The 14,789-nt window shown below is 38.9% G+C and overlaps 1 protein-coding gene across 1 annotated transcript; it reads right to left on the bottom strand.

The window, feature by feature from the left end:
* Positions 1-141: 141 nt before the first annotated feature.
* Positions 142-14,490, bottom strand: spdl1 (spindle apparatus coiled-coil protein 1). Its single transcript, XM_062425894.1, has 12 exons — positions 14,332-14,490; positions 4,380-4,574; positions 4,109-4,258; positions 3,783-3,881; positions 3,519-3,629; positions 3,295-3,435; positions 2,016-2,122; positions 1,720-1,840; positions 1,504-1,570; positions 1,224-1,418; positions 1,041-1,116; positions 142-394 (listed from the first exon to the last, which is right to left on the bottom strand). Exons 1-12 carry the CDS (start codon positions 14,452-14,454, stop codon positions 247-249), a joined length of 1,533 nt encoding a protein of 510 aa, XP_062281878.1. The 5' UTR covers positions 14,455-14,490; the 3' UTR covers positions 142-246.
* Between the last annotated feature and the right edge of the window lie 299 nt (positions 14,491-14,789).

Raw genomic sequence — 14,789 nt, 5'->3', positions numbered from 1 at the left:
TGCTCATACTGTGTGTCTCTGCCACAGCTCAATAAAAAATAAGACCATAAAACAATGTAAAATGACTTTTTGGAACAGATTCTTCTCACAGCAGTGGCAACATATTTTTTATTAAGATAAAATATTCTCTAATGTGTACAGGTCATTTGTAAAAGTAGAAATATTAAGGTTATACAGATACAGACTATTTTTTTTTAAAACGTGAAGTTATAGCAGCATATACACACGTACAGCACTACAGCCGTGTTACTGCTGAGCACATTGGTTCTCCATACTGTTGTTAGAGCCAACGTGGATCATCTCTACTGTTCTCTGTTTTCTTCTTCTCTCCTCTCTTCTGTTCTGCTGCTGGTTCTCCTCCAACTCCTTCTCATTACAGCCAGCACCAGGAGAGCTGAGGAGACACACACACACACAAACACACATACAATTAAAATGATGCAATATCATAAATAGTGATTGATTTGGTTTGCTATCAAGGAAATTCCAGCAGTAGCCTGAATATGTTGACGCATTTAACAATACTGGAATATCCAGTGAGGCTGTAACTATCATATGAAGGCGGATATTTCCATGAAAAAGAACGACAATGCGTCACTCAGTGTTATCTGACTTCTATTCCATGTCTTTTGCTCTCAATCTGAAGCCCATTGGTTCCTACTGAGGACTGAAGACAGTTGGTCACTGTGGTTTTAATGCAAACGTTAGTCAAACAAGAGGAAAAAGTGCTTTTGTTGGGGGACTATTTTCAGTGGCGGATGAATCCACATTTGGTGTTCTAGTCAGTATTTCTGGCAGTAGGATGGTGTGTGTGTGTGTGTGTGTGTGTGTGTGTGTGTGTGTGTGTGTGTGTGTGTGTGTGTGTGTGTGTGTGTGTGTGTGTGTGTGTGTGTGTGTGTGTGTGTGAAAATAAACATGGACTTTCCATTCTGACATTGAACAGGGACATAGAGGAATAAAATGTGTTTTTTTTAAGGTAATGTGCTTGATTCTTCACTGTTGCTGACAGTACACACACACACACACACACACACACTGACCTCGGATTGGGAATCATAACGGGTTCATCTCCACTGATCTTCACACACTTTGCAGGCCTGGGCTCAGGCTTTGAATCTACAACACAGAATGAAATGATTTTTTAAGTATGGTGCCATCATATCACTGTTTACCACATTGCTCCTCATTCATCACACAAAGTTACTGAGTTCCAACACACACACCTTGCATGGAGCTCACTGGCTCTACTGTAGGACAGGTGTTAACCTCAGCGTCTAAAGTCTTAGTATCTGTGACATCCATCTCCACGACAACAACCTGCTCGCCCTTGTTGTCAGCTGTGGCTGTCTCAGAGGAGGGTACGATGTCCACGGGAAGCTTCTCTTTCTTTCTCCTCTGGATGAGATTCTTTTTGGCCTCTAGAGACAAAAGTGTTCATGATGTTCATCCAGTTATCACATGTTCATACAGTTCAGAGTGTGGGTTTAGTATTATTCTGCTTACCTTTGGGTTCATATTTGTGTTGTAGCTCCTCTACTCGTAGCTGCAGTTTGATCTTATCGCTCTGAGCCTGAAGCAGGAAGAGGAATTTATAGTATTACAGTTAGGAGTACACATAGAAAAAATGTATCCTCCTTCCTGTTTAAAATAGCATTTTGTACTTATAGAGACATGCAGTATTAAAGGAGGACAATGATGGCAGTCAGAGCAGCCTGTCACCTGTTTGAGCAGCCGTTCAGCTGTGAACAGTTTCCTCTCCAGCTCCAGAGCTCTCTGACTCTCTGACAGAGACTTCATCCTCTGCAGGGAGAGCTCATCTCCCATACGCTCTGCATCCTTACTGAAAACACACACACACACACACATACACACACACACACAGGGTTTCAGTGTATGCATACATATACATCTCGGTGATGAAATGCAAGAAACAGCTCTGGAACACATGTATGTACAGCAGATAAACAGACTACTTGTTAGAATGAGGTTTTGCTGATGAAGCAGTTTAAACTCACACAGTGTTGTTGAGCTTCATTTTGAGCAGGTCAGTGTAGTAGGTTTCATCTTGGCCCTCGCCACCCTCTGCTGGAGCAGGATTAGCTGGCTGAGACTTCAACATCATCTACACACACACACAGTTTATATTCTATCACAACCTTTTTTTCTTCTCTTTTAAAGATAAAGTTCTTCCTAAATTGTACAAAGTTCATAAATCTTGGAAATGTATGGACAGCAGAAGAGATGATACTGTCTGTTTGTTAGATGTTTGTGTTGCAATCTGCAGTCCAAAAAATATAAAAACAGCTGTCAGCAGAAACCTTGTTTTCCTTTCAGACTGCAGCAACTAAACGGTGTCAGTAACAGTCACGATCGATGACACATCGTTGACTGTTTACATTTTTCAAAATAAAAGACTGAAACATTTTCTTCCTTTCTTTTTTCTTTTTGTTTTGCTGCTGTAGTGAAATCATCCTGAACCATGAATTGTGTGTACTGTAACAGTCCTACTGCTGGTTCCTCTAGTTAAAAGGTTTAGTTCTAAAGTCCTAAAAAGCTCCAAATCCTCAATTTGCACTTTAACCAGAACAACGGTTTTTATTTTAACTTACACTTTATTAGGTCATGTGTTTTAAAAACAGATTTTTAGTAATCTTATTTATTTTTAGACATAACATATGGTTTCTTATCTTGCTTTTGGATTTATTTACTCTTACATCTCTTTTTACTGTCTGCTGTTCATTGCTTTATCACGCTCTTATTGAGCTGCTGGAAACCTGAATTTCCCATTAGGATCAATAAAGTGAGTATCTATCTATCTATCTATCTATCTATCTATCTATCTATCTATCTATCTATCTATCTATCTATCTATCTATCTATCTATCTATCTATCTATCTATCTATCTATCTATCTATCTATCTATCTATCTATCTATCTGTGTGTCTATCCATCTATCTACCTACCTATCTACCTACCTACCTACCTACCTATCTATCTATCTATCTATCTATCTATCTATCTATCTATCTATCTATCTATCTATCTATCTATCTATCTATCTATCTATCTATCTATCTATCTATCTATCTATATATCTACCTATCTATCTACCTATCTATCTATCTATCTATCTATCTATCTATGTTCTTGGTCTCCTGCGAAAGTTCTAAACATTCTATAAGTGCATCTCAAACTCCACCTGCCTCAGCTTCAGCAGTTCAGTCACAAAACTGTTTAAACTATTCAAGACCAACTTTTTTCCAGTCTGATCAGTTTGTGTCTCTCTGTCTCACCTCCACCTTCTCCAGTCTCTGCAGTTTGTTCATTAGGTGTTGGATCTCTCCGTTCTTCTCTGACAGCATGGACTGCAGTCTCTCCAGCTGAGCAGGGTCAGCCCTCGATCCCTGGAGCTGCATCAGGGTGGCTATTTGGACCTGGGTAAAACACGTATGTCTATTTAACGAACAGCTCATCATGTGAACCTTTATATTGTTATTTCTTACAGCACACACAGTACCTTAGTGCGCTGCAGCTGCTGTTTGCTGAAGGCGTGTTGTTTCTGCAGCGACTGATACTGGACCTTCATACTGATCAGCTGTCTCTCCATCTCAGCACGCTTATCCTCCAACTGTCATACAAAAAGATAAACACACACACACACACACACATTTTTATAGTGTTTTCTGTAGAAGTAGATCAGTTCATCTAACAAGCTCTAACATCAGAGCTTCTCTTGCTGTTGGGTTTCTGAATGGTGAATAACTCAGTTTGGTTTTTTTACCTCAGCAAACAGGGAGTTGCCTTTGCTGTTTGGATCCTGAGCCTGCTGTAGAACCTGGTCCAGCTGGATCTGAAGGTCCCGGTTCGCCTCGCGAGATTTCTGTGACACGACAGAGAGGCGGAGATGTAAAGACGAACAGATGCAAATAGTGTGCTGTGATGCAAGTTTTAAACATCTGAAGACTTCTCATTGTGTGGACATCTACAACTTCAATTATCCTTAAACTGTCAGAATAAAACACTAATAATTGGTTGTGATTCAGAGAACGATCAATGAGAAAATCACTATCATTATTGTGTATTTTGTGTGTGTGTGTACGTGATTACCTCTAATGAATTGAAGCAGGAAACAGCTTCTTTCTCTCTCTCCTCTTTCTCCTCTGTGATTCGCTCGAGGTGACGCTGTTGGCTGGTATTGGTCAGTTCCAGCTGCTGCTCTCTGTACTGTGACTCCTGCAGCGTCTGTTCCAGCTCCACCTGGTACATAAAAAAAACAAAAAAACTGTTCAACTCTCACTCAAGAGCACAAAAAATATCAGAGACTCCATTTGAATGAGCTGAGATCCAGTTTGGCTCTTTGGTGAAAGCTGCGCCTCACCTTAACGCTCTCCAGATCCATGATCTTCATCTGCACCTCCATCATCTCGGACGTCATGGAGCTCTGGGTGTTTTCATTCATAGCTCGCAGCTCCTCCATCTTGTTGTTCAGCGTCTCCGTCTGCACCTCCAGCTTGTGTTTCAGCTGCTTCTCACTCAGCTGGGACTCCTCCAGAGACGACTGCAGCCTCAGGATCTGAATCATGACAAGCACACCGACTGCTGTGTAATTAACTGCTATGTTATACTTGCATTATTATACTACAGGGTTTCCCACAGCACTTTACAGCTTAGGCCTGACTTTCAGCGTGGGATTGCGGGCATTGCGCACATTTTAATTGATTCCCGCAAATCCAACACTTATATTTCCCGCACACATTTACAGCGATGTATATTAATGTTCAACCAACGTTTGCAGCGGTGCTTACTACAGGACAACTGGCCGGAACCGCTGTGTCCGACTCTCTGACTTCGACCCTGAACACACCTTTTTTTTGTAAGTATAAATTTTGCCGGGTACATATAAATTAAAAAGTAGCTTTATGGTTTTATTTGTTGATTTATTTACCATGGTAACTACTTATTGTTTACTGGTAACTGTTGTAGTTGGCATTCACAGTCAGTGAGTGAGTTTGGAGCGGCAGGTGCCAATCAAGCTACTGTGTGGCTCATGGACATTATAGATTCAACACATATCAAATAATGATATTCACCACTCAACAAGATACTACAAGACTATTTTACATCCAAAATGTAAGTATTATCTACCCTTTGTTTTTACAACTGGAAATATGTCATGTTACTTCATTGATAATATTCATCCCCTTGGATGTTTTCCCCTTTTATTGCTTTTACATATTGAATCATGGTCAATATAATTAAAAAGAAAAATTACAAAACTTAGCTCTTTAATGTCAAAGTGAACACACATTTCTACAAAGTAATGTCAATTAATTAAAAATATATAATGTAAAATAAGTGATTGCATCACTCCCTTATATTATATATATATATATATATTATATTTTCAATAGCGTTAATATTATACAGTGTAGGATGACCAAAATCATGCTATACAACAAGGGTCACCTGATAATCATACTACAACAGTCATTTCATAAAAAGGTGTTTTTGTTTATTTTTGGGGAATTTGATGGTGAAAAATCGTCAATAGCATTAATATTATACATTGTATACCCCATCCTGAGGAGGGCGGAAAGGGTGCAGCTCAAGAGATTGGTTGGCGTGGGACCAGACCTTAGGATGGAATGCAGGATTAGGGCGCAGCAGCACTCCAGCATTCCCAAGCGGCAGCACTCTTCATGCACGGAAAGGGCATGTAGCTCACCCACCCTTTTTGTCGACACAATAGCCAACAAGAATGTAGTCTTGAGCGAAAGCCATTTCAGCTCAACCGTTTCCAGAGGCTCGAACGGCCCATGCAGCAAGGCTGACAAAACCATCTCCGGCCTCCTGGGAGAGAGAGCAACCCTACAAGCCCCCCTAAAGAACTGAGCAATAAGGTCACAACAACTCTGTACCAGTTTACGAGGCCCAACATGGGCCGCCTTTATGGCTGCCACCGTCCCCCTCAACGTCGAGGGAGACTTGCCTGCCTCAAACAGCTCCTGAAGGAACTGAAGGATACCAGGGGCCATACAGGAGAGGGGATCCACGTGTCGTGAGGCACACCATGATTGAAACACCCCCCAACGATAGGAATAAGTAACCCTGGTCGAGGGAGCCCGGGCCCCCTGCAAAGTACCCACTACAGACTGGGGGAATCCCAAGACTAGAAATTCGGCCCTCTCAGGGGCCAGGCCCAAAGCCTGAGGCCCTGGGGAAAAGGATGAAAAAGAGTTCCCTCGGCCTGGGACAGGAGGTCCCGGCGAATAGGTAGCTCCCACGGTTGTCCCTGAAGAAGGTGCGGAATCTCGGCAAACCAAATCATCTGGGGCCAATTGGGGGCCACCAGGATGAGGCTGGACTCTCTGTAGGAGTTGGTGCAGGAGGAAAGGAGGGAAGGCATACAGGAGGCCCAGTTGCCACTGATGTGCCATCAAATCCGTCCCTAAGGGAGGATTGTCCCTCCCCATGGAGAAAAGAGGGGACAATGAGTGTTCTCCCTGGATGCAAAAAGATCTGCCACGGCTGTGCCATAGCGATCCCATATTCCGCTCACAACCTCTCGATGCAGCTGCCACTCTCCGGGGAGGGGTCCCCCCCTGGAGAGCCGATCTACAGCAAGGTTCTCCCGACCCGGCACGTATGTGGCCCTCAGGGACTTGAACTGGGGATGAGCCCACTCCCATATTGCCCGAGCCAATCTGCACAGGCGAGGGGAACCTAGGCCCCCTTGCCTGTTGATATATGCCGCCGCTACTGTAATGTCTGTTCTCACCAGCACATGGCAGTCCTGTAGCTCTGGCAGGAAGTGCAGAAGAGCCAGATGGATAGCCTGCAGCCCCAAAACATTTATGTGCTGTGACCAGGGTCCGTGCCAAAGGCCACTGATGCCCTTGCCTTCGTGGACAGCCCCCCAGCCTACCAGGGATGCATCTGATGACACCACCTGGCGACGCAACACAAGCCCCAGTACCGTCCCACGTGCCAAGTTGGTCGGCCGCCGCCACCAACGGAGAGCCACACACAGTCTGCGCATCACCAATAAGCTGGCCTGCAGATTCCTCTGTGGGCAAAATCCAAGGCCCAGGAGGCAGCGCTGCACTGGGCGCATGTTCAGAAGAGCCAGGGGTATGACATGCACTGTGGCTGCCATTAACCCCAAGAGGCGGAGACATAGCCTCCAGGTCACCCTGGCCCCAAGCCGGAACTGGGACAAGCAAGCCCTGAGGGCGGCCTGTCTCACAGGAGTCAAGTAAAGAGTCCCTGTCCTGGCATCCAAACACATGCCTAGGAATTCCATGGACTGTGAGGGCTGGGGCCTGCTCTTCTTCCTGTTGAGGTGCAGGCCTAGGTACTCTAAGTGCTGCTGGAGACGAGCCTCATCTCTGCGGCACTGCCCCTCCGAGCAAGCACACACGTTGGCTGGCCTCCAAAAGGACCCGTAGATCACTGGAAGCAGCAGAACCTAATTGAGGTGGTCTTGCCTGTGGGGCCCCGCCGGAGCATACCAGACATTTCTTGTGTGACCGGCAAACCGGTGTCACGAGCCGCCACGCTTTCAACAGCCCGGGTAGCAAAGACAGTCGCAGCCATCCAGAGAGGGGCCCGTAGACCAGGTCTCCCAAACTCAAAGAAAGTGGATATTGTGCACACAAGCCGTCTAAACCCCCCCCCCCCCCCACATATGGAATATGTAGGATGGAGAGATAGTCTTGACACGATATAGAACATATGTTAAAATATATATTAATTATTTTTCCTCAAGCTATTTTTTTATATTCAAAGTCAAATGTTATCCATCAATAAGAAAATATAGTAGACCTAAGGAGAACACCAATGCCCATGTTGCAAATATTTAAATCGCTCAAATATATAACCAGTTCTGAAAAAAAAAAAAAAGTTTGTTTCAGACAATACTGTCAATACTGTAAAAGGAGCTCACACCTGAGTCAGAGTCCTTTGAAAAGCTTAATAAATGGTTAGATTGCCATCACCTATCAAGTAATGAAAAACTATGTACAGATGTTTCAGTTGTGCAAATGTAGCATGATTTTGGTGAGTATACAGTGTTTATACACTATTGATGATTTTTCACAATAAAATTCCCCAAAAATATTCATTTGCCCCCCTGAAATAAGTCTTGTAGTATGATTATGAGGTGACCCTTGTTGTGTAGCATGATTTTGGTGAGTATACAGTGTATAATATTAACGCTATTGACGATTTTTCATAATAAAATTACCCCAAAATAAACAAAAACACATTTTCCTGAAATAACTGTTGTAGTATGATTATTAGGTGACCCTTGTTGTATAGCATGATTTTGGTGAGTATACAGTGTATAATATTAACACTATTGACGATTTTTCACAATAAAATTCTCCAAAAATATGCAAAAAAGCATTTTTCAGAAATAACTGTTGTAGTACGATTATCAGGTGACCCTTGTTGTGTATCATGATTTTGGTCATCCTACACTGTATAATATTAACACTATTGACGATATTTCACAATAAAATCCCCCAAAAATATGCAAACTTTTTTTTGGTCCTGAAATAACTGTTGTAGTATGATTATCAGGTGACCATTGTTGTGTAGCATGGTTTTGGTGAGTATACAGTGTATAATATTAACGCTATTGACGATTTTTCACAATAAAATTCCCCAAAAATATGCAAAAACACATTTTTCAGAAATAACTGTTGTAGTACGATTATCAGGTGACCCTTGTTGTGTAGCATGATTTTGGTCATCCTACACTGTATAATATAAACACTATTGATGATATTTCAAAATAAAATTCCCCAAAAATATGCAAACTTTTTTTTTCCTGAAATAACTGTTGTAGTATGATTATCAGGTGACCATTGTTGTGTATCATGATTTTGGTGAGTAAACAGTGTATAATATTAACGCTATTGACGATTTTTCACAATAAAATTCCCCAAAAATATGCAAAACTTTTTTTTCCTGAAATGACTGTTGTAGTATGATTATCAGGTGACCCTTGTCGTGTAGCATGATTTTGGTCATCCTACACTGTATAATATTAACACTATTGACGATTTTTCACAATAAAATTCCACAAAAATATGCAAAAACACATTTTCCTGAAATAACTGTTGTAGTATGATTATCAGGTGACCATTGTTGTGTAGCATGATTTTGGTGAGTATACAGTGTATAATATTAACGCTATTGACGATTTTTCACAATAAAATTCCCCAAAATATATGCAAAAACACATTTTTCAGAAATAACTGTTGTAGTATGATTATCAGGTGACCATTGTTGTGTAGCATGATTTTGGTCAACCTACACTGTATAATATTAACGCTATTGACGATTTTTCACAATAAAATTCCCCAAAATATATGCAAAAACACATTTTTCAGAAGTAACTGTTGTAGTACGATTATCAGGTGACCATTGTTGTGTAGCATGATTTTGGTGAGTATACAGTGTATAATATTGACGATATTGAAGATTTTTGAATATAAAAAATCCCCAAAATTATATCAAAACTAATTTTCCTAAAATAAATGTTGTAGTATGATTGTCAGGTGACCATTGTTGTGTATCATGATTTTGGTCATCCTACACTGTATAATATTAACGCTATTGACGATTTTTCAAAATAAAATTCCCCAAAAATATGCAAACTTTTTTTTTCCTGAAATAACTGTTGTAGTATGATTATCAGGTGACCATTGTTGTGTAGCATGATTTTGGTGAGTATACAGTGTATAATATTAACGCTATTGACGATTTTTCACAATAAAATTCCCCAAAAATATGCAAAAACACATTTTTCAGAAATAACTGTTGTAGTATGATTATCAGGTGACCATTGTTGTGTAGCATGATTTTGGTCGTCCTACACTGTATAATATTAACGCTATTGACGATTTTTCACAATAAAATCCCCCAAAATATATGCAAAAACACATTTTTTAGAAATAACTGTTGTAGTACGATTATCAGGTGACCCTTGTTGTATATCATGATTTTGGTCATCCTACACTGTATAATATTAACGCTATTGACGATTTTTCACAATAAAATTCCCCAAAAATATGCAGAAACACATTTTTCATAAATAACTGTTGCAGTATGATTATCAGGTGACCCTTGTTGTGTATCATGATTTTGGTCATCTTACAATGTATAATATTAACGCTATTGACGACTTTTCACAATAAAATTCCCCAAAAATATGCAAAACGATTTTTTTTTCTGAAATGACTGTTGTAGTATGATTATCAGGTGACCCTTGTTGTGTATCATGATTTTGGTCATCCTACACTGTATACTATTAACGCTATTGATGATTTTTCACAATAAAATTCCCCAAAAATATGCAAAAACACATTTTTCATAAATAACTGTTGTAGTATGATTATCAGGTGACCCTTGTTGTGTAGCATGATTTTGGTCATCCTACACTGTATACTATTAACGCTATTGATGATTTTTCACAATAAAATTCCCCAAAAATATGCAAAACACATTTTTCATAAATAACTGTTGTAGTACGATTATCAGGTGACCCTTGTTGTGTAGCATGATTTTGGTCATCCTACACTGTATAATATTAACACTATTGATGATATTTCAAAATAAAATTCCCCAAAAATATGCAAACTTTTTTTTTTCCTGAAATAACTGTTGTTGTACGATTATCAGGTGAACATTGTTGTGTAGCATGATTTTGGTGACTATACAGTTTATAATATTAACGATATTGAAGATTTTTGAATATAAAAAATCCCCAAAATTATATCAAAACTAATTTTCCTAAAATAAATGTTGTAGTATGATTGTCAGGTGACCATTGTTGTGTATCATGATTTTGGTCATCCTACACTGTATAATATTAACGCTATTGACGATTTTTCAAAATAAAATTCCCCAAAAATATGCAAACTTTTTTTTTTCCTGAAATGACTGTTGTAGTACGATTATCAGGTGACCCTTGTCGTGTAGCATGATTTTGGTCATCCTACACTGTATAATATTAACACTATTGACGATTTTTCACAATAAAATTCCACAAAAATATGCAAAAACACATTTTCCTGAAATAACTATTGTAGTATGATTATCAGGTGACCATTGTTGTGTAGCATGATTTTGGTGAGTATACAGTCTGTAATATTAACGCTATTGACGATTTTTCACAATAAAATTCCCCAAAAATATGCAAAACTTTTTTTTCCTGAAATGACTGTTGTAGTATGATTATCAGGTGACCATTGTTGTGTAGCATGATTTTGGTGAGTATACATTGTATAATATTAACGCTATTGACGATTTTTCACAATAAAATTCCCCAAAAATATGCAAAAACACATTTTTCAGAAATAACTGTTGTAGTATGATTATCAGGTGACCATTGTTGTGTAGCATGATTTTGGTCATCCCACACTGTATAATATTAACGCTATTGACGATTTTTCACAATAAAATCCCCCAAAATATATGCAAAAACACATTTTTCAGAAATAACTGTTGTAGTACGATTATCAGGTGACCCTTGTTGTATATCATGATTTTGGTCATCCTACACTGTATAATATTAACGCTATTGACGATTTTTCACAATAAAATTCCCCAAAAATATGCAAAAACACATTTTTCATAAATAACTGTTGTAGTATGATTATCAGGTGACCCTTGTTGTGTATCATGATTTTGGTCATCCTACAATGTATAATATTAATGCTATTGACGATTTTTCACAATAAAATTCCCCAAAAATATGCAAAAACACATTTTTCATAAATAACTGTTGTAGTATGATTATCAGGTGACCCTTGTTGTGTATCATGATTTTGGTCGTCCTACACTGTATAATATTAACGCTATTGACGATTTTTCAAAATAAAATTCCCCAAAAATATGCAAACTTTTTTTTTTGCTGAAATGACTGTTGTAGTATGATTATCAGGTGACCCTTGTCGTGTAGCATGATTTTGGTCATCCTACACGGTATAATATTAACACTATTGACGATTTTTCACAATAAAATTCCCCAAAAATATGCAAAAACACATTTTTCAGAAATGACTGTTGTAGTATGATTATCAGGTGACCCTTGTTGTGTAGCATGATTTTGGTCATCCTACAGTGTATAATATTAACGCTATTGACTATCAAGAATTGGCTGGACCTCTATTATTTATGCAATCACCTATTTTACATTTTATATTTTTAATCAATTGACATTACTTTGTAGAAATATGTCTTCACTTTGACATTAAAGAGTTGTTTTTTGTAAATTCTTTTTTATAAAAGCCAAATTGTATTGACCATGAATCAGTTTATAACAGCAATAAAAGGGTAACAAGTCCAAAGGGGTGTATACTTTTTTATAGGCACTGTATAAGGAATGTACTATCATCAGATTAACTTACTTTCTAGACAGCTTGCTAACACTAGGTGACCTGGTTAGTTAGCTAACTCCCACTTGTTTATTACACACCGCAAGTATTTCATTATTATTTCATTTGTGTAAGTGGTGTGCCTGTTGAGTGACCTTCCTCATAAGCATACTGGTAATCACTAATCAAATTGTTAAGAGAGAAATAGCCTTGTATCTGGTCAAATACAATTTTTTCAAATAACTTAATAAGAACAGGTGACAAACTTATTGGTCAATTGTTAGTGCCAGTAAATGCAGCCCTGTTGTTCTTGGGTAATGGGATGACTTTAGCTTCTCTTCATGTTTGAGGAAAAACATTACTTACAAGACTGAGATTAAAAATATAACAAATAGGAGTAGCAATGGTCTGCAGCCATCCTCAATTAAATACAATTAGTCAAATTAACATGTGCAAGGGTGATTTTTCACATGTGGAAAATGTTTCACATGGGAATTTCACGTTTTCCACATGTGAAATTTGCATGGCTTTTCTGTAATGGTAGGACATCTGGTTGAGAAACAGTTTTGTTATCTGTTTAAATTGTCTTACATTCCCATAAAAACTGAGAGGTCATGTGCTCTGAAAGAAAGAGATTAAAAAAAAATCAACAAATAAAACCATAAAGCTACTTTTTAATTTATATGCACCCGGCAATAAAAAAACACCAAAAAAAAGAGTTTGCGATGAGTGGGGAAAGTGGGTGTGGCCGTTTTTCCACTAAGGAGTGGTTTTAGTGCAAAACTAATGCTCTGGTTTGACCCCTCACAAGCTTTTATTTCAGTTTTCTCAATTTTTCACCGATAAGGTTCCAGGTACCCCAACTTTCAGTAGCTGTCACGGATTTTGCCACAAGAGTTGAGTTTAAATCTTTTAATATGTGTTACTAAACACCTTTACAAACAAATTGGTGAAAACATTTCTTAGTAAGGAATTTATTTCCAGATTGGCCACATATATGATAATATTCCCTGACTATAACAGTGATATTAAGTTTAAGGAGACAAACACAGACCGCTGGTTAAAACATAAATCTACATCATCTGAGGCAGAACCTGCTCAGAAAAAACAGCTTAGCCCGAAAAACTAATGCAAACAGCGACATGTGATGTCAACATTAACAACGTTAATCCTCAGACAGGTAACTGTGACGTTACTATAGTAACAAGTTTCAGGCTAACCGGCTCAGAGTATATGAACGGCTCCAACTAAACAGGTTATGTTAACGTGCAATGTGTAAAACGCTGCGGTGCTGTGCGTTTTATCAGCTGATGTTACAAACGACAATATTAAGTCACTCAGATGTTTCTCATTCAACAGACCTGAAGAGAGAGTGAGGCAGATTCAACAAAAACGTGATGCTACTGAAGCTGAATATCACTACTTAACTGTATAATACTATATAACTTGTAATTACTATAAAATATATTTCATAGAATAAGTTAACTATATAAGAGACTCAATGGCTTAACCTGTGTAATCTAATTTAATCCAATACAGCAGCTCTGCTATAAATTCTACATTTATGAAGCTTCTACATTTTTTGACAAGAAGGTGAAAATTCTGCTTTATGTTTATTATTGAGTGATTGTGGTGTATTAGGGTGAATTATAGAAGACATCAACGTGAGTAGAAGGATAGGACAACATGCCATACAGTTGTATCTATATATATATATATATATACACACTCACGTTGATGTCTTCTGCTGTACTCTGCTTCTTGCTCCCTCTTCACTACTACTACTGGTCTCTTCTGGCAATAGATGTGCTCTGTGCTGTTACTGTAAAAAGCTGCATAAAGCTGCATAAAGCTGCAGAGGCATTCTTAATGTAGAAGTGTTGATTGGTGCAGCAGCTTTAGGTTATAACTTTTATGTTAAATGGATGATATAAGTCAATGTACCTTGTTGTTGAGATCATTGACTGCCATGCTGTGGCTCCTCTCCAGATGTTCTTGTTCTTCTTGAAGCTGCTGTCTCTGCTGGTTCTTAACACAGTCGTAGTCTGACTGCAGTGACTCCAGCATCCGACTCTTCAGCGCCACCTCCTTCTGCAGGGAGTACTTTTCTTGCTCCAGAACCTAAGACACACAAACACACACACACACACATACATAAACACAGGTGTACTAGTTTGAAACCGTGTTTGGACAATCTGCATACTTCATTACTGCTGATATTTAAGATGTGGATATATATCTAAACCCTGAAGCTATCTGCATGGCAAGATAGCACCGGTGTGTTTTCGTGTGTGTGTGTGTGTGTGTGTGTGTGTGTGTGTGTGTGATTTTGGTCTTACCTCCATTGCGTTGGTCATCTCCACCCTCTGTTCCTCCAGCCTGTTCTGCAGTTCCATCTGCTG

Source organism: Scomber scombrus, chromosome 9 (assembly GCF_963691925.1).
Source record: "Scomber scombrus chromosome 9, fScoSco1.1, whole genome shotgun sequence".
NCBI lineage: Eukaryota > Metazoa > Chordata > Actinopteri > Scombriformes > Scombridae > Scomber > Scomber scombrus.
Note: the sequence above shows the minus strand (reverse complement) of the source record. Positions and strands in the feature narration are given on the sequence as shown.